Source organism: Diceros bicornis, chromosome 20, assembly GCF_020826845.1.
Source record: "Diceros bicornis minor isolate mBicDic1 chromosome 20, mDicBic1.mat.cur, whole genome shotgun sequence".
NCBI classification, from domain to species: Eukaryota; Metazoa; Chordata; class Mammalia; order Perissodactyla; family Rhinocerotidae; genus Diceros; species Diceros bicornis.
Window position 1 is genome coordinate 10365009 of NC_080759.1, and position 20397 is coordinate 10385405.

Genomic DNA, 20397 nt, shown 5'->3' on the forward strand with positions numbered 1-20397 from the left:
AGAAATGCTGAAAGGAAATATATTTTTAAGGGTCATAAACCAAACGATAATATTAATTGCAATAAGAAGTCTTATTTAAATGAAAAGCCCAAAACTAAGGATTTCATAAGCAATGCTCCTAATTTATATGCTTAACATGCTAACATTTGTTTCTGTCTTTTACATAGCTAACCAATTAGAGTATATTTCTCAACAACCAATTTTATTTGCTGGCAATTATTTGTTATCTTAGCTATAATTCTGCAGCTTTTCAAGCAACAAATGAATGAATGTCTTACATCTGGAGAAGAAAACACAAAGTGATGGTATGATGTTTGAATACATGCAATTACTGGTATGTTACATTCTAATTAACATAATTAGCTTTGAAACAGTTCTCACAATAACTGTCAACATTTGTGTCAATGCAGTTAATGACATGTGTAGCAAAGATCTGCTATTCCTTCCACTTAAAAGTAAAAGAAAATGAATCTTTCCAAAAAAGAAAAGAAAGGCAGCCTCACTGAATATTCAAAACTCTTTTTAATCACTAAAGCTCTACTCTGGCAGGTTTAGAAGGCAGACGTCGTAGTTGATTCCAAGGATCTGCCAATTGGAATATGGGCACCCCAGGGGTACAGAATGTAATCAAATGAGGTTTAGGAAAAAATTATTAGAATATCAGTTTCCATTTTCTATGGCTCCCCTTTTTGTTGTTTTTAGTATATTTCCTAAGTTGATGTTCAAGCTGATACTCAGCTGATAGGCATCAATTCTGAAGGCTAAAATACTTCCTTACAGGTTGGCAAACAGCACTGCCTCAAGCACTCTGAGCAGACTCCCTTCCTCCTAGCACCACCCCAGGATTCCCGGGACCTCCCATGAGGTGGCGACCGAATAGTTAACGCCTGGCAAACTGAGCTACTTCCAGGCTCCTGCTAAAATCCTAGAGTAAATGTTCTCTCCACGGTTTCCTAGTGGAGATCTACAGATCTGTTAAAATATTTTTTAATACCATCTCTAAGAACATGTAAATCATTTAAAAATATATTCACATATTAGGGATGCATACTCAAAAATGTTTTACTGATGAGGTAAGCCAGCAAAAGTGTTAGAGGCCCAACAGGCATCCTCTAACTTAGTTACACCTGGACAAATGATAGCAAAATTTGGGGGAAAAAAGATAGCAATATTAATAGTATTTTCAGTAAAATAGACGTTAGTATTCTAAAGGTCCAAACAGTTATATACTACATAACTACAGTTATATACTACATACAGTCAATGACGGACCACATATACGATGGTGGTCCCAGAAGATTAGTACCATACAGCCTAGGTGTGTAGCAGGCTATACCATCTAGGTTTGTGTAAGCACACTCTAGGATGTTCACACAACAATGAAATCGCCTAAGGACACATTTGTCAGAAAGTATCCCTGTCAGTAAGTGACGCCTAACTATACAGGCACTGTGGTAAGAGGTATACAAAATGTCATTTCAAAAGAAACCAAGTCATATATTTGGTACAAAAAGAAGACTCATGAAGACCAAGATCCTGATAATTCTTTTGTGTAATCCAAAGGGAGGAATGAAAAGAAAGGAGTTGAGGGGTTTTTTTTCTGGTTGCCTTTTAATTTTTTATTGTTTAATGACAACACCCCTGGAAGTTTACTTCATGTTGAAAATGCCACATTATCGTTTCCCTATAAGTTTTAGTTTCAAACAACCTTCATGCCCTACAAATTATCCTGCAGAAAACAGCAGACCTGCAGTTATCTGAAAATAATCATAGAAAATCATAGCTTTACAAGGCCAGCTTCATCAATTCTTTAAACCACAAACTTCAGATATGCATTTAATAAAACTTAAGTTCCCTGGCTTAATAAATTAATACATCAGCTTACTGCTCCTGAACAAGATGATAACAACAGTTAACATTATTGTGCTCTTCCTATGTGTTCCAAGTGTCTGACATGTACCATCTCACTTGATTCCAGCAACAACCACATAAGACAGGTACTGTTAACATTCCCATTTTTCAGAGACACAGGAAGGTTATGTTCTTTGGTCACACATCTAGTAAGTGGTAAAGTCCAGATTCCAGCCCAGGCAGCCTGGCTCTGGAGCCCATGCTCTTAAACATTATTCTAAACTGCCTACAATAATTAAATTCTAAATCAAGTGCTTGTAAAAAATGATCACAATTTAGATAAAGGTCACTGCAGTGCATAAGCTCTCTAGGCAAAGGGAGAGGGGTGACCCAAGGTCTGTTCCATCCATAAAATTCTCCAATTCCAGGATTCATTTTCAGAAGCAAAGGTCAATTAAAACGTAGAGAGGTGCTATGGGCACAACCTAATATAAGCCCACGATATTTCGTCTAGTGTCATTTCTAAGAACCCATCTAATGAAATATTCTAGGCTCACATCTTCATCAGCTACAGATCATTTTCCTGGGCTGTTGAGGCAATCAGACCATTTGAGGGTGAGGAGGGAAGGCAGAGAAGGAAAGCAGAGAGACCCTTACAGTCTTACGTGATCAATGCTTTGGTTTGGATACGCACAATTCAAAGGAGGGTTATAACCCAGGTTGGGGTGAGGGTGGGGAGAGACGTCAGGGAAGGCTCCTGGAAGAGGAAGTGCACGTGCTCAAGCATCGGGCAGGCATTGGCCAGGCATAAAGAAGGGAGTTGCATAAAGAGGTATTTTTTTTCCAGAACAATGAAGAGCATGGGATAAGGAATCTGATGCCCCCTGGGGAATGGTAGGTGGTTCACCACTGCCCAAGTTATTTTTGCCAAACCTTACAAGTACTTAAAGATGAGAAACCCGCGACCCCTCCATCAAGTGAATCTGTCAAGGGGATGGATGTTTTCCAGCAAATGGGGGAAAACACAGAAGTTCCTTAAAGTTTAATTAATGACTTTCTGATCAGAGGTATGTAAAAACAGGGGACAAAATGATATCACTGGTTCATATTATGTATCACTGCTGTGTCCAGGAACCAAAAAAAAAAAGCAACTGACTTACATTTATACCAACAAACAAGGAGAGAAACAAACATACTTAACTGAGCATACATATAAGCATAACAGGCAGCATTTATAACGAAAAACAAGTTGGCTTCATGCAACAAAGAGATATCTCACAGGAATTCTAGAAGAAGCATTCATTCTTGCAAAAAGAATGATAAATGTATACCCGTTTTCTTGGGTGTATATATAAAAATCCATGACACATGAAAGCCCAGTTATTACTTAGTCAACGCAGACTCCTACAGTGTGAACAATAACGTAGTACCTTGGATTCTTAGATTGTTAGGATATATACCATCCAGAGAACAATTCAAGTTTTAGTGGTGGATCATCTTGGATAGGAAGAAAGGTATAGAGACAAAGAAAGAAAAAACAGAAGTTAGGGCTCTAAGCAAGCAAACTTACAGAAGTAGTAGGGCTTGGAATGACGATTAGTCTTAGTGTGAGGTCAGAATTATCAAAACTTAAGTGAGAGCTTTATGCCTTTGCATATTATTTGTGAAAATGCTCTCTGCTACTTACTGATCACTGTTTAAGCTTTTTCTTTAAATGCAGGTGATGTTCCCTGAACAAGAAAAGCAAGTATTTCGTATACCACAAATAGCTGGGATGGAATTGCCACACTGCTCCTTTCTTCACTTAAAAACAAACATAGTGTCAGATCACTAAGAAAAGATGTCATAACCCAGTAAGCCACTATTAACATCTAGTCATTGAATCTAACAAAAATAAAGACTTATTTCCTTTTGACTAAAATACCTGAAGATACTAGGCTTTCCACTCCCCAGAGATTTCCTACGTAAAAAGGCACCACTTGATGGGTGCTTGAAGGCTCCCCATCTACCTCATCAGACATTCTTACTATGAGAGAGATGGGATGGTGGTGGTCTTCTAGGGTTCACATTAAGTCAGAAATAATTATATCACTGATATCCATGAGCCTCTGAGTTTTCATGTGGTCCTTTGCCTCCCTGACTATTCTAGAAACATCATGGTAAGAAGAAACATCACTGTCGACACCACATTGCCCACTTTATCTACCACCCCCCACCCCATTCCACTATGCACATAGTTCCACTATGCCTTGAAGTTTGCCTAACCAAAACTGTCCAAAAACCTGCAGCCATGTCATTCTTCTGCATCTGTAAATACAGCTGCAAACTATCCAGCATATTATTATCTTCTACTTTGCTCTCTAATTTCTCAGACGTCTTATTTCAACTCGCTGAGAAGCTCCTTAAAAAGCAAGACCATGTGTCACATCTTTTCTACACAGGTTTTAACACTAGCTGTATAATAGGGACTCCATTAATAGTCAATTAACTGATAAATTAGCATAATGAGGAATACACTGATTCAGACTCCGACACTAGATTGATAATTCAACTACCAACGAACAAGAAATAAGTGTACCACTACTACTCACTCCACTATATCTATAAAAATAAGGTAGGAGGGGGCCAGTCCTGTGGCCAAGTGGTTAAAGTTCCACATGCTCCGCTTCGGCAGCCCACGTTTGCAGGTTCGGATCCCAGGCATGGACCTGCTCCACTCATCAGCTATGCTGTGGACGTATCCCACACAAAATAGAAGAGGACTGGCATGGATGTTAGCTCAGGGCTAATCTTCCTCACCAAGAAAAAAAAATAATAATAAGGTAGGAAAGATATTGAAGTATGTTGGCTTTTCCAGAGCCACAATAACCAAGAATTTCCTAAGAAATCTATGAATTAAAATGGTAATTTTTCATTTTTCCCAAGAAAGGAAATGTTACATTCCAATACCTTCTCTCCCACAAACCACTGTCTAATTACTATGGGTTTCTTGGTTTCTCCTGAGCTGCAGAATCCTTTTGACAATAACACAGCAAAGAAGCAAGTGATGATATTTCACCACAGGGGCAAAAGGACACCAGAGATGACAAGCTGTGTCACATCAGGAGTCCACCAGAGACGTACCTGTCCACCAATACACCAAGGGACACTTCCATGATGGTGGCTGTGACTGCATCACCACCTTTACCTCAATCATCTCCCCAGACACACAACCCAATCAAATCTCTGATAACCCAACCATTCAATTAGTCTGGACTCCAGGAAACAGAACAACAGGAGCCTCAGACAACTACTGAAACTTGGAATTAAGACCTCCTCAACCTTTGTTAATAAACAACTATTATCTAAGTACTGAATATATACCAGGCGCTGCCCTTGGTGCTAAAGTTACGGTGAGGAATAAGACCTCTGAGGTGCCAGCACTTACCACTCTATGGATCATCTCATGATGCTTCGTGAACAGGTTGGTCAGCTCCTAAATAGGTACAGCGGTTGGGTAAGTGGGTAATAAATGAAACCTAAGCTTTAACACACTCACACAACGATATACATACATATATAACGTATTGCTGTTACAAATTCGTTTTGCTCCCCTCTATTAAAGCAATTAAAAGAGGGCATGCATTTCTACTCTTTAAATGCCACAGAATATTTATGGCGCCATTCATCTCACTGACTGTCAAAAGCCTTTGATAACAACAAGTCCACACTTGACCAGTCTGTCTAGGCATACCCAAGCAGAGAGCCGCTCCAGCAGGCACCCCGTCCTTCCCAGGAAGGACAACATGTAGTACATAAGGTAACGCATATTTTTTAATCCTTGCAAAATATAAGGAGGATAAAACTGGGACGGGAAGTTTTAAGCGACTACTTCTGGGTGAAATTTCATTTTAGGAAAAAACCTTTTCCCCAAAATAAGAGGTTCTTCATTCATTCAGAGACTGAATCACAATGCACTTCGCATGTTCTGCTAGTTATTCTCATGGCACCCAAGCATGTTTAGAGTACGGATGCACATTTAGGGTATCTCTTCACTGAGGCAGTAGCTGGATTAGAGCGAGGAATTTATAGTTTGTTTTTAGGCTGATCTTTGATTTACAGACTCATGTTAAACCAGCTACTCTGTGGATGGGCCCAGGTGAGCCTATAATGAGATTTATCTTCATGGATTAGGCCTGACCTATAATAATCTGCTCAGGGGTCTCTACTGCTATTTCAGCACTGAGTTATGAAAATTCATCCCTTCACTATAAACAGAACCTAGCTCAGAGGGTAATAACTGGGAGATGTATTACTACTGGAATACAAGCACTCCTGAGACTCTGATTATAATGTCCACAGCTGAAGGCATTATTTCACAATTGAGATTACTACTTTCCAGATGAAAAAAATTCTGAACTGTGGAATAATGCCTCCAGCTACATACATTGTAATCACTCTCAGCAGTTCTTGTATCCCAAGAGCAACAGAGGTTACCAACAGTTGGTATGGTAAGCTGATTTAGGGACTGCAAGAAGTTATAGGAAGAAGCACAGATAACCTTAATTTCCTATTTGCTTTATCAGGGGGCTTTAGTGCAAGAGTTCAACACGTCCAATCACCATATCAACTTCACTAAAAATCAAACATAAATTTAAAAGAGTAATTGTTTTTCACCTAACTACCAAAGTTGTTTGTGTTTTTTTTCAGAAGACAATATTGACTCCTGGCCAGAGCGTAGTGAGGTGTGCCTTCTCAATAGATGGAAGCATAAATTTGTGCAGCATTCCTAGAGACAATCTAGCAGAAGTATGGAGGACCTCAGTAATGCGCACATCCTTTGCCACAGTAATTCCACTCCAAGAATCTACTCTGAAAAAATGATAAGAGGTGAACAAGGTCTTATTAAAAGCCTGCTCATCACCATTATTTGCAATAGGAAAAACCTGGAAATAACCTAAAGGGGGAAATAGTTTAAGAAATGGTGAGAAATCCATACATTGAAATATTCTGAAGTCTTTCAACTGAGTCATAATGGCTAAGGAGAAATGCTAATTCACAGTTGTATTCTACACTTTTGTTAAGCAATTTATCCAAGGGCATTCAAATTGTTCCTACATCAATATTTAACAGATACTCTCTCAGAGTTAACTAATTGGACTTCGGCTCAGGTTTTTGTTTTTGAGCTATCAGGCTAATGAAGTATTGATATAATATTAAATGATTGCAAATAAAATCTGTATCCTATTTAAACGCTGACATTATGTCAGTGCACTCTGAATGAATTAAAAAGGAAAAATGCACTTTTGCATATGTTTAGTGAATTTTCCCTGACTCTTCATAATGCATTTTCGCAAAGGGAAAGATGAATATTCATCAAGGCTCTTTGAATATATTACAGTTTAAATAGTTTGGTTTTAATATTTATAGTACATCATGAAACACAATTTTTCCATTAAAAGAAATGGATACAATGTCAAAAAAGGGCCACTGAAGAAACATAAAATTATACCACTTAACCTAGTATTAAATGTTGAAAAATAATATGTGAAAGCACATCCCCTCTTCAAAAAAGTTAACTATTCTAGAAAGCTATCTTCCAGTTTGTTGGGTCGATGAATTTTGAGTGAAAAGGAGGAAGAAAGAAACAACAAGCTGTTCCGCCATAATGCAAGGAGGTAAGGACAAAAGCCAAAATCACTACTTCAACTCAAATGACCAGGGAGAAAAGTGCTTCTTTTCCCCGCTTCTGATAACACCATCTCAGCTAAACTCTGCCGACAACTCCAAGAAACATTTTTCCTACCAACCCCAGGAACAGTGACGCCAGCATTTCTTGAGTGACAGGCACTGTGCAAAGTACCGCACAAGAATTCACTCACTCCATCCTCCCAGTAACCTCACGGGGTCACTACAACCATTGGCCCCATTTCACAGATGAAGAAACTGAGGCTCATACAGCTAATAAGCGGTAGACACTGGAGGTGATCTCTTAACCACTGTGCTTTCCCCCCTCATTTCCATTTTCAAAGTGTACAATTATAGTTTAATTCCTGAATACAGTTTCCATAGTTAACTGCTCTCTGGCTTGAAGAATAGCTTCTTGATTAGGCTAAATAATAGAAACCTAAAACGTTAATCACAGATTAAAAACAAACAAAAATAAACAAGAGTCTGTTCTAGGGCACGAAAAATGTACAGAAAGGAAATACATTCCCTTATGCTTTCTCCAAGTCTTCACTGAGTACCCACCATGTGTCAGGCACTATTCCAGGCCCTGGGGAAATAGCTGGGAAAACAGAAAAAATATCTCCACTCCCATCAATTTTTCATTAGAGTAGTGAGATATATAATGAAATAAGCAAATTATGTGGTATATTGGAAAGGGATAAGGCTATGGAGAAAAGTGAGTTAAGTAAGTGGGGCATGCAACATGCAGTGTGGGGAGCAGTTTCAAACAGGAAGGTCAAGGAAGACCTCACTAAGAAAGAATGCGATGGGCTGTCCACACAAACAAAACAGATGAGGCTCATGATTCAAATCAAACAGAAAACTGGAGAAAAATACTAGAAAGGAATTTGCACTGTGCTTTTGCCATCCATCTATTACTCCAAAGTACAAAAGAAGTGAATATTTCTTATGATGGCACATATACCATTTCTAAACTTTAATCATCAAGGCTTACAACCTTATTTTCCTACAGAAAAATAAGTTACCACTGGTCCTGCTTTTGCCTTCCGAAATTTCCATCTTTCTTGCCAGAAAGCAGCATCTGTATATAAATCCCCTGCTTTTGACGACTGTGACTTCTTTGATAAACTACTCATGTGTGTGGCGAGGGACAGAGAGATGGAGGAAGCAAAGGGGGAAATGAGTTTTCCCCTCTTCAGATTAATGTATATGAAGTATACATCTGACACCTCATCAGCACTCCCGGCTGGTGTCCCAGCAGGCGGACACTGGCTGAGCATGTATTCCGCCAGCTACCGGGCTACTTAGGATGAACTGGCAACATGCCATTTATCTGAAATGCCCCATGTGTCTGGGAGAGGGAGCACAACTACATTTAGCATTGCCAAGGAAAACTAGATACTTCAAGCTAGGAATTAATCTCCTCCTTGAGAAGGTAGTTAGCATTGCCTTCAAGTCTGCCTATGGCATTTAAATCATTATAGGTCATGCATTTACTACAATTCATACCTACCAAACCACAGGGCCTTCATTTACATCTTACTAACATATGAATACCTCACAAGTTGAAGGTCTATACTCTTCTGAACTGTATGTTGTGTTGAACATGAAATTTTGTTATAGTGAGTGTAATGCCGTCATTTGGACATAAACCACTTTGATTCTGATTTTTCTTATTTTTCCACACTTGAACACACATATCGCTTCAACTTCTTCAATGAATCAATGACATATTTAAACCAATGTGATTACATGACTGCTTTCAAGCAGATTAATGAAATTTCCTTGAACGTGGACATTGATAATCTCTTCCAATTTTGTCACCATATTTTTTGAGCAGCTGATGTGGAACTAAACGGGATTTGGCCCATTATACGGACTTTAAGGCTAATCTCATTGTAAGATGCACGCTAAACAGCAAAACCAGAGTGGTTTTAAATGGATGGTCTTATTAGGCCACCCATTACAGCATATAGAATCACACCATCACTCTCGTCTTGCAACTAAAGAAATCTGTCACTTTCCACCAATAACTATTCATTCCACCAACATTATTTATTGAATGCCTCCTATATGCAAGGTGGTGTGCTAGGAGCAGTGAGGAACAGCAAGTCAGATCAGACAGGACTTCTGCCTTCAAGGAGCTCGCAGTCTAGCAGGGGGATATGAGGCATTAACACAAGAACTAAAACAAAGGTGCACCGTGATAAATGCTAAGGAGAGTCAGGAGGAAGGGTGACCTACAGCTCTAAGATCGGGCCTTGGGGTGAGGATAGCGGCCAGGAGAGAAGATGAGAGTGAAGCATATTCTGTTGAACAACGTACCTCCAGAAACATCAGCTTGTTTAAAAGACAAGGAAAAAAAAGAAGTTCTAATAGGTGTACATTTCCACCTCTTCAGCACCATTCTCTATCAAATCTGTGAGCTGTAGTCAGCAGAAATAATTTAGATGTAATCCATTCCAAGAAACATGAAACAGATTAACTTTAATGGTTCTGCAAAGGGTACCAAAAGCAGGAAAAGTCATTAACATGTACTGAGCGACATATTGAAATACGCGATACCGCCCAGAAACCGGGGCAGATGGCAGCAGAACAAGGAGGAAATCAAGACCATGACCCGCCTAGCAGCTCTCCTCCAGCTGTTGCTGCTCTTCACCGGACAGAAGCGGGGGCCAGAAGATGGTTAAACAGCCCACAAAGAGCGTTCCTTAGACCACAATCAGGAAGTGAGGAAACCTCCGAAGGAAAGCTATGACGGGGGTACATCTGAAACCTCCACTGTCTAGTAGTAAACGGTGCATCACAGTCCGGCATCTACACCCAAGCTTACTCACAATAAAATAAGAACAGAAGTATTAATACTGCTAACATTTGAGACTGCTTATGTGCCAGGGACTGTTTTAAGTTTGCTCTCTATGGTATTTTAGCATTTTCTCTAGTTTTGCTCTTAAGCAAACACTATAAAAACTTGCAGGGTAGATAAGCTAACAATTTAATTGACTCTTTTTTTTGTGTGTGTGTGAGGAAGATTAGCCCTGAGATAACATCCATGGCAATCCTCCTCTTTTTGCTGAGGAAGACTGGCCCTGGGCTAACATCCGTGCCCAGCTTCCTACACTTTATATGGGACGCCGCCACAGTACGGCTTGACAAGTGGGGTGTCGGTGCGCACCTGGGATCTGAACCCTGGCCACCAGTATGGGAGCGCGCCCACTTAACTGCTACGTCAAGGGGCAAGCCCCCTAACTGACTCTGAAAAGAATGTCATTGAACAGATTTTGGGGAGTACTCTTCTTGTGTTTTCTATTCATAGTTCTTATTTTTGTATCTTATTCCCAAACATCTTAGGTCACCTAACATGTGTCTTATTAATGAATAAATCAGCTTCTGTGTCTGAGCACGTGACTATCAGTATTAGATAATAAGATAGAGTACTTTGTGACAGTGTTGTTTTAATCAGAATGATTTACTTGGCAATAAACATACAGGATTACTATTTAAGTGTTAAGAATAATATTGTAGTGGCCCACAAAGCACTTCTGTTTAAAAAAAAAACCTAATTGTGAGGAATTTACCACTTTCCTTAAAAAGTAAACGCTTACAGTAAAATAAGCTTTTAATAAAATTCCCCAAGAAGAAAAAGTAACTTCAAACTTGGGGATGGGATGGAAGAAAATGCTAACTAACAGTTTCTTTAAAATAAGTCCCAAAATTTACATAAGAAGAAAAAGATGAATTTTCGTTTAAAGATCATAGACAATTTTGAAGTCATAAAATACCCTGAAAGAAAGATTTTTTGGGGGATAATTATTCAGTACATTCAGAATCTTTATTATTCTGAAAGTAGAATCAGGTAAGTCCAAAGTTGAATTCCAGAGACTGCTTAATACTCCTTTTCATCTTGTAGTTGCAGATGAGGTGATAAAATCTGAGAAACTCAGTGACCTGCCCAAGTTTACACAGCTACCTAATGGCAAAAGCAGGACTAGAGGCTGGAACGAAATCAAATGTCTCTGCATTACTGAATGACTCCCAAATATCCAAGATAACCTATTACCAATGCATAAAGTAAGGCATCATCGTGCACTGATTTATATATTATTGCATCATCATCAGTAAAAGATGTTTAAAAATCTAATCCCATACCATACAACCTACCACCAATGCAACAATAACTTGTACAGACCTCTAGGCTGTGCCAAAGGTTAAAGCAGAGAAGTGGATCCACTAGAAAACAAAATTCTAGTAAGCATCACGGTTAAAAATAAAGGTCTACACTGAAAAAACAACATAGGAATCCATGCTGCTAACAAATACACAAATATTTACACTGTGCGCCAACTGGTAAATGTGGAGAGAGTATTAGAGTTGGAATAATGGCCATATTCAATTATCCTAGAAAAGAACGGTCCAGGCAAGAATCACGAAGGAATGCAAAATCTAAGGGAAATTTTTGACTAGGAGAAGCATGTTTGCGTGGCCAAAAACTATCTCCCCACAGAACTGGTGCACAGAATTGCAAAAGAAAAAGTCAAACTACAGTGGAGAAATTGGGCAACACCTTGATTGGGTGAAAAAAATTAACATCACAATGAGGGGAAGATGGAGATCATGCACCTGCAGATGTCATGCCTACAGAAGACACAATGTCACACTCTGGCCTGGAATGCAAAAACCTGAATCTCACCAGGAGGAAACATCAGACACACATAATTTGAGAAATGTTTCATTAAGAAAAATGGGGGGAGACAGGTACACAGTCTTCAAAAACATCACTGTCACAAAAGGCAAAGAAAGACTGTGGAAAGGCTCCAGATTAAAGAAGACTAAATAGATACGACAATTAAATGCAATAAGTGACCGGAAACTGGACCCTATACCAGAGGACAAAAAAATACTACAAAGGACATTATTGAGCCAATTGGTAAAACTGAAACACAGATGGCAGAGTAGATAAAAGGCTTGTATCAGCCGTTAAGTTTACTGAAGTTGATAACTGTGATAACGAAAGGCCATATGTCCAATTTACTCTCAAACAGTTCAAAAAAAAATTATACACATATACATATATGCATATACGTATATACAGAGAGAGAAAGCAAATGATAAAGCAAATTGGGCAAGAGGTTAATAGTTGAATCTAAAGGATCAACTGATGTTCTATGTATTTTTCTTACTCTTGCAACTTTTCTGTAAGTTTGAAATTATTTTCAAATAACAATTGTGAAAATTAATGAAAAGAAACTTCATTTAAAATGGAGTCAGCAGTCCGGAAAGAGGAGCTCCCACACAGCACCATTCAAGGTCAATGACAGGAAAGACAGTCAATTACAGACCCCAGTAGAAGTCCTCAACAGGAAAGAATGGTTAATTACAGGAAAAAACGTACATTGCATCCCAAACAGAAATCGACTACCCCAGCAACTCAGCCAACGAGAAACCATCACCACCCTGAATTCTTGCTTTTCTCCAACAGCCTTTCCTTCAAAACAACCCCTCCCAATTGCCTCCTTCTTCTCTATAACGTTCCTCTCCTTTATTTGTCGAATTTGCCTATGGTCCACCATAGCATGCACGTGTGAACTGCAACTCTGGTTATTCCAGAATAAACTCGTTTTGCTGATAAAATAACTAGCTGTTTTATTTTTAAGGTTGACAGAAGTTAAAAAAAAAAAAGGCTTAGAAACATTTTCATTTCTTTCGAGGGAAGAGTGGAAACAGAGTCAATTTGACAGAAATACCCCAAATTAGGTTGCGGGGGCGGGGAGGGGGGGACAGGGACGCCGGGACTTGGAAAAAATTAGCACACTGAAAGCATGGAATTTCACATTGCCAAATATGTGCTCAATGTAAAATGTGGGTAAGCTCAAATCTAGTTCAACTCCATAAACTTAAAATAGTCTCTAAAGAGGTGGCAAGATGGAGCAAATCCAAATCACCGAAGACAGCCGGAGGACACTCACCAGGCTGGCCGTGAGCAAGGGTGCCGACTGGCCCAGGGCCTGGCTGCGCATGCGCACGAGGTTGGACATCTCCGCCGAGGCTGGGCAGGCCAGACCTGCTACTGGGTTCGGAAGGAGGTACCTCCCTGTTGGGGTTAAAGAGAAGACAATGTCAGTAGCGGGCAGAACGGCAGCACTTCCACGGCAACGGCAGATCACTTCTTGGCCATCTTTCTTGTGTACTACTTCTGCTATACTCCATAATTACATTTATTTATAGCAACCAGTGGCAAATTGTTTTAATTAAGTCAGGAGATCCAGTTGCAAGTTCTGATCCTGATTTCCCACACAAACCCAAGTAAACCTCTTCGTCTCCAGCATCTGTAGTTTTCAGCCAGGGCAGGATGAAGTGTCTTGTTACTTCTGCCTGTTCCACGGGACCATGCTGAGGCCATATGTAAATACACAAAGCATTCTCAGCATCACAGAAATAAGCAAGTGCATTTACAAATGTATTTTTAAAATATCTAATACAGAAATTGATCTAGGAATCAACTAGAAAAGAGACTACAAAGTAGAGATCATAACCAACAAAAAGAAGAGTTGGAATACTTTCAAGGTGAAATGAGGCTAGTGACTCTTTCTCTCACCTTCTCTCTCTAAAGCACTGGTGGTCATCCAACCGCGTCCAGACGACACATAACGGTATTCATTTGCATAAATCAGGACATTACTGTCAGTTTAGGTTCACTGAGCAATTTACATCAACCCTGAACTCTAATATATACGTATATGCCTTTAAAAGTCAAACAGCTGAACCAATTCACACTGTATTACTTCCTTAGTACATGGACTAGACTAGTTATAAACGCACAAGAAACAAGGCTTTTTGACTTCAGGAAGATAGGATGGACACGAATATTCACATAATAATAAAAGCTCTGTAAAAGCAGAGACTATGTTTGATTTTCATCTGCTTTGCCGCAGTACTAGCACAATGACTGGCCATAGTAGGTGCTCATTAAGTCTTTGCTGAATGATGAGAAGACAAGTGGGCACTTCTTTCCCAGAAAACACATAGGAAAAGACGGCAGGCAACCCATAGAACCTCATCCAAGGGATGTGTGTGAAGACTCCAGCTTCGAACCTCTCAGAATCATGGGGGATTGAGGCATGCGTGGCTGGTGGCCCTGCAGCAGAGGTGACATCTGTTCCCGGGATTTTCCCCAGCACATCTGTTCCTTGTAAAAGAGCCTCTCTCCTACCTCAGGCATGCACTTAACAAGCATATCCCACTGGTTAATAACTACTGTGATATATTAACTAGTTTACTATTAGTGCACATGCTAACTACCAGCATTATTATAGCACAGGAGCTAGGGGAGGCTACCATCAATTGTCCATGTTCAGAGGTCTAATGCTTTAATCTAAGTGCTTTCAGAAGTTTATATTTTAATTGCAAAGGAAAAAATGGCTTCTTATTTTGCCAAAATGGCTCTTTCACTCTCTTATTTTATAGTGAAAAAACAGACTACAGAAAATGACATCTGCTTTTAAGATCTTGACCTGTAGCTGAAGGACACTGAGGAAGGAAGTTAGCCAACCTCTCTTGACTGGTCTTTCCATCTCTAAAATGGAGATGATAGGATTGACTACATGAAGTTGTTAAGGGGATTAGTGGATTTTATAAGTAAAGCACTCAGTATCTGTTAGCTATTTAGCCATAACAGTAGTAAAAATGCGAAGTATCTTTTTTGCTTGGGTTCGGTTTCTTTTCACTCACAAGTAAAAAATATAAGTATATATAAAGAAAAAAAAATCACCTATAATCACACCAGGGAAAGCCTCTATCAACATTTCAGTGATTTTCTGCCAGACTTTCTTTCTGTAACCTACATTTTCTTGCAAAAATGGGATCATATTGATTTTTGTTACCTGCTCCCCCTCAACCCCACATAATAGGTTATGATCTTTTCCAAGCAAATAAATATAGCAAACACCAATTAATTGAAGTATAAACTCTGTCACTGAAAATTCAAATATAATTACCCTCTGTGGTTCTGGTCACCATCTCAAAAACATTAAGATATATTTTTATGCAGGGTATGTTACATCTGAACATTTGAAGTCTAGAATTTTTATTTTTTCCTTGCCTTATTTTGAAACATGAACTAAAAGGGGTTTTGGGAAACCTGTCCCCTTGTACCCAAAAGCAGGACATTAATAAAGAAGAACAGGAGAACTCTAGACTGCATTTAGGAATGCTAACACCAGTATTATATGAAAAAATGATTTCTTTAATGGAAATAACTCTTACTATTTGAAGGACTTCACTTGTGAAAAATACACCAACCTCCAGTAATCAGAATCCTAGATTTTTTTTTCCTGGTCCCTCCTGTGTCTTTTCCTGTATTTTATGTTTTATATTTTCTTCCTCCATATTTCAGAGAGTCCTGACAGGAGGTGTAGAAGCTACATGGTGTCAAGGTGTATACAACAGAGAAACTCGACTCTGGCCCCACCACTGCTCCACCCCAGATGCTTTGTTTAAAAAAAAAAAAAACACTAAGGGTAGATGCAAAAACATTTGAAGAATTTAATCTTATCATGGAAAAACTTAAAGGGCAAACATTTTAGTTCACTGAAGAATTCTATAAATCACTCTATTTTTTCTTTTAGTAGAAAATAATTATTAGACTGTCTCCCTGTAATCCTCATGAGATGAAGAAATAGGTGTTCATTTCTGTATCTTCAGTACCTGACACAATGCCTGCTACTTAGTAAGTGCTCAATAAATGTTTGTTGACTGTAATGCAGTTAAACTACACTCTTTGATCAATACTTAATCAAGCCTAAATAGGAAGAATAAAACTGAACATTATTATTTTCTTAAATTTTATTTGTAGTACAGCATAATAGCTAAAATACATCGAGGTCTCACTATACGCCAGGGACTGCAACGTCTTAACAATCCTATGGGATACTAGATAATATTATCCCCATTTTAAAGCCCAGACAGGTTACACAATTAGACAAGGGCACACAGCTACTAAGTAGGAAAAATAAGGATTCTTACGCTGAAGCCCAAATCCTATCACAGGAAAATATTCATCACATATGCTTAGGTGAAAAAACAAGTTATAAGATAGGATGATTCTACATTTATAAGAAAATAATATATATTTTATATATATAGAGAGAGAGAATAAATCTTCTGAAAAGATGGGAAATGGTAGCAGACAGGATTAAACGAGATGATGCACTTAAGGCACTCAGCCTGGGACGTGGAAAGCAGTCAATACACTATCACTATTCACATTATCATAAGAACTTGATAACTCCATCAATGCATCCCCCAACCATCGTAGCAACAAAATAAAACATGGTAATCAGTTCTTAGGCCAGATCACAAAAGAAATAAAGAAAAATATTGAATAACATTAAAATAAAGAACAGTATTTCTTTATGGAAAAGATAAACAGCAAATTCAGAATTGTCATTAGCTCTGGCAGGGAAAATGGGGAGTGGGTCCAGGGATGAGTATACTGTAATATTTTATTGTTTTAAAAATTAGCTGCAAGGAATAAATGGATTTATTAGTTGAACTCAAAAGTTTAAAGAATTACGTTTTCACTTGTGGTTTTAATATATTTAATTTTAACTTTTTTTAAATGTATCTGAAGAATATGGCAAATATTAAGCTTTGATAAAGCTAGCTGGCAGGTATATGGGGTTGTATTTAATGATTCTCTATTAATTTCTGTATATAATATTAATGATTTCTATCAAAAAATGTGCTCCATAATCTCACATGGCAAACTAGCCAGCAGCATGTTCTCTCCAGCCCTCAAAATGGTAGTTCCTAAGGCCATGTCAGGGAGGCGTCTGAGCAACGTGGGGGCTCCCCAAGGGGTGTGGGTGGAGAAGCAAGGAGCCAGGGGAGAGGTTCCACGGAGAAGAGGAGCAAAAAGGAAAGAGGAGGATGCTCATCATAGTCCCAACATTAAAGTCATGGTAGCTGTAACTGGAAAAGGCTCCCTTCTGCCAGTGGGAAAGTGGAACAAAAGCAGGGACAGTTCCTGAATAAATCCTCATGCAGGAAATTCATACGCTAGGATCCTCGCTCAATAAGCCCAGATACGGGTCAGGTGGGAAGTCCGACTCGGGACAGATCCAGAACAAGCGCTGGGGGAGGGGGCCCAAGGAACCAGAGCCACTTCCCTTCTCTCCATTCCCTCCAAACCATGCTGTGAACACTTCAGCGTTGTTAGATCTCACAGGGCACTCTAAGCGAGCAGAGACCACTGCTGACAGGACACACACGCCATTAACTTCTCTGAAATCACTGAGCCTAACACCACCACATACGTTCTATTTGTTGCTATCTCATGTGTAAGTCTAATCCTGGTAACAAGACCTTGTCCAAGATAAAGCTGGACACTCCGTAAAGTGGTAAAGGCAGATTTTAATCAGTAATAACTACTTCAATAGGGAAAGAGAGGCCAGTGTGAACTAACCCACCTTCGATTAGCACAGAAGTAACTGGGTGTTGTAAGAGGAGAATGAGGGAGGAGAGCAGGGAGCAAAGGGGTGCTCAGCGGAGTCAGGGAAATGAAAGTGCCAGTCTGCCAGCTGGCAATGATGGAAGTTAGGATTCTATCATCCCACAGAAACTGGGAGACAGAGACCCTATCTGTTGGCTGAAACAAATAGTAAACTTTTTTGGCAGCCTTCAGTTTTCTCAGGCAGGCACTTGAAGGGGGCTAGGGTCATCCTAAGGATGTGGCCTCGAGCTGTTAGAAACTATGCTAGTATTTGTTCAAGTCGTTATTGGCCAAGGTTGAGGCCTAGTTGAGACAGAGGGCTCAGAGGAGCCTGGAAAGAGTTTGGCCAAGGAGAGACTCTGTCAGCCTTCAATTCTTTTGTTCTTCAACAGACCCTAACCCAAAAGGAGGTTTTTTTTTGGTAAGGAAGATCAGCCCTGAGGTAACATCCAATGCCAATCCTCCTCTTTTTCTGAGGAAGACTGGCCCTGAGCTAACATCCGTGCCCATCTTCCTCCACTTTACATGGGACGCCGCCACAGCATGGCTTGACAAGCGGTGCCATCGATGCACGCCCGGGATCCGAACTCCGGGCCGCCAAAGTGGAGCACGCGCACTTAACTGCTGCGCCACCTGGCCGGCCCCAAAAAGGAGATGTTTTGATGTTCAATAACTGATCAGTTTTTGAACTGAGCTTGAAGTAAGTGTTTGAACTTAGCCCATATACTTATCTTATACTCTCTTCAAACCCAACTGGACATAAAGGTCTTTGCCAGTAACGGTAAAAATGGATTGCTCTAGTTATGGCTGACTCTAGAGTCAGACTGCTGAGTGCCAATTATGATCCTCAAAACTGATCCATCACTTATTCATGAACTTCTGCAAGCCTCAGGTTCCTCAGCTGTAAAATAGGGGTAAATTTATGGGATGGTTGTAAAACCAAAAAAGAAAATACATTATCCAATGAACATTCAGTAAATATAAACTTAAAAAAATAAGAAACACAAAGAGCACAATGGATTATAAGATGAGTAAGAAATAAAATTTTAAGACACTGGAAAAATAATTAAATTAGGAAGCATTTATACACTTACACAATGCCATGTTTATAATCCTTTCATGGGTTAGATTCACATGTCACTATTCTTGCATGAGTCTTGTCTTTAGGAATCATATGAATGTTACAGATTGGAAGGTCTGTTAGCACAACACATGGGATGTTTTATTCCTGCCTAGACCCCCATTAGTGTTAATAGGGGAAAAAGGACAACAGATGGATTTAAGGCAGTCATTAGAAGGCACCAACATTGTGCCATAGTTGGTAGTGATTACATCAAACTTTATATAAATTCACTTTCTGATGACTACCAAGAGCCTCCAAAAAGTGTGTTGCTGTTGTATTCATGCATCATTTGCTGCCTACAATTTAAGAAAATTAGCATCTGTCAACTGCATTATTCGGCTGCACAGGGTGGAAATTAATGGATAATACCATTCCCAATTTGTTGTATGAGAGGTGAGTTTGCCTAGCAATCTGGCTGCTATATTTTAATACCAAATCAAGCTTGTTGTTACAACTGGAACTTTGATCAACTCTGTGCTCTTTAGAAACACATTTCTAAAATTCAATATGTTTATTAAAGCATTTATTAAATATTTTCTACCAACGTAACTAGAAATTTAGAGGCAATAAATAAAGGTCCATAGAATCAGTTGGCCAGAGTGATACAAGAACTTGTCAGGCTTCAACCATGAGGTACAGGTTATTTGAATGGGCTTTTTATACTGGTTATTGTTACTGTTTTGGTCACAGGGCCTCTACTTAACAGAGTGAGTGGGAAGATCTGCAGTCTTTTAAGGTTATATATGAAACTAAGCAGATTACTGAGCCTAGACCCAGATTATGCCTTTGTTGTATCTAGGCTACATATGGTCTTTTTCCTGAAATATGTTTTCCTTTGTTTACATCCTGAATTCCAAGAAACAAGAAGCAAGAACTCCATAAATGCATGCTTTCAAACATGAGATACATGCTTGCAAAGCACCCCAAAGCTCAAAGTATCCTTCTGAAGTAGGAGAATATCAGGCCAGCAATAATTTAGCAGAATGGTTATATAAAGAATTAAATATAGCCTCTGGAGACCCACTTCATCATCAGGGAATAGTGGTAACGGCTAGATTTAAAAGCTTCTAGTAAAAAGTTCCATATCACCTGAAGTGCAACATAGATTTACAGTCAGTCCACAGTCTTACATTTTGGGTTGTTTCTCTTAGACTTCAAACAGGACATCAAAGGGAAAATAAGACCTAGTAACTACATAACAAAGCAGTCTTTAGATATGGCTTCTGCTGCTCAGTTATACATAAGAACTCTGAAAAAATTTATC

The 20397-nt window shown here is 39.2% G+C and overlaps 1 protein-coding gene across 5 annotated transcripts in view; it reads right to left on the reverse strand.

Annotated features, from left to right (window-relative positions):
* MAST4 (microtubule associated serine/threonine kinase family member 4) overlaps window positions 1-20397 on the reverse strand; it is a 545073-nt gene that overhangs the window by 356268 nt on the left and 168408 nt on the right. For 3 of the 5 annotated variants that reach the window (XM_058563945.1, XM_058563942.1, XM_058563941.1), the window contains exon 3: window positions 13488-13612. In XM_058563945.1, the coding sequence (XP_058419928.1) occupies window positions 13488-13612 (125 nt within the window). Of the gene's footprint in view, window positions 1-5278; window positions 5327-13487; window positions 13613-20397 lie in introns of all 5 variants that reach the window. The other 2 variants (XM_058563939.1, XM_058563943.1) reach the window with 1 other exon arrangement.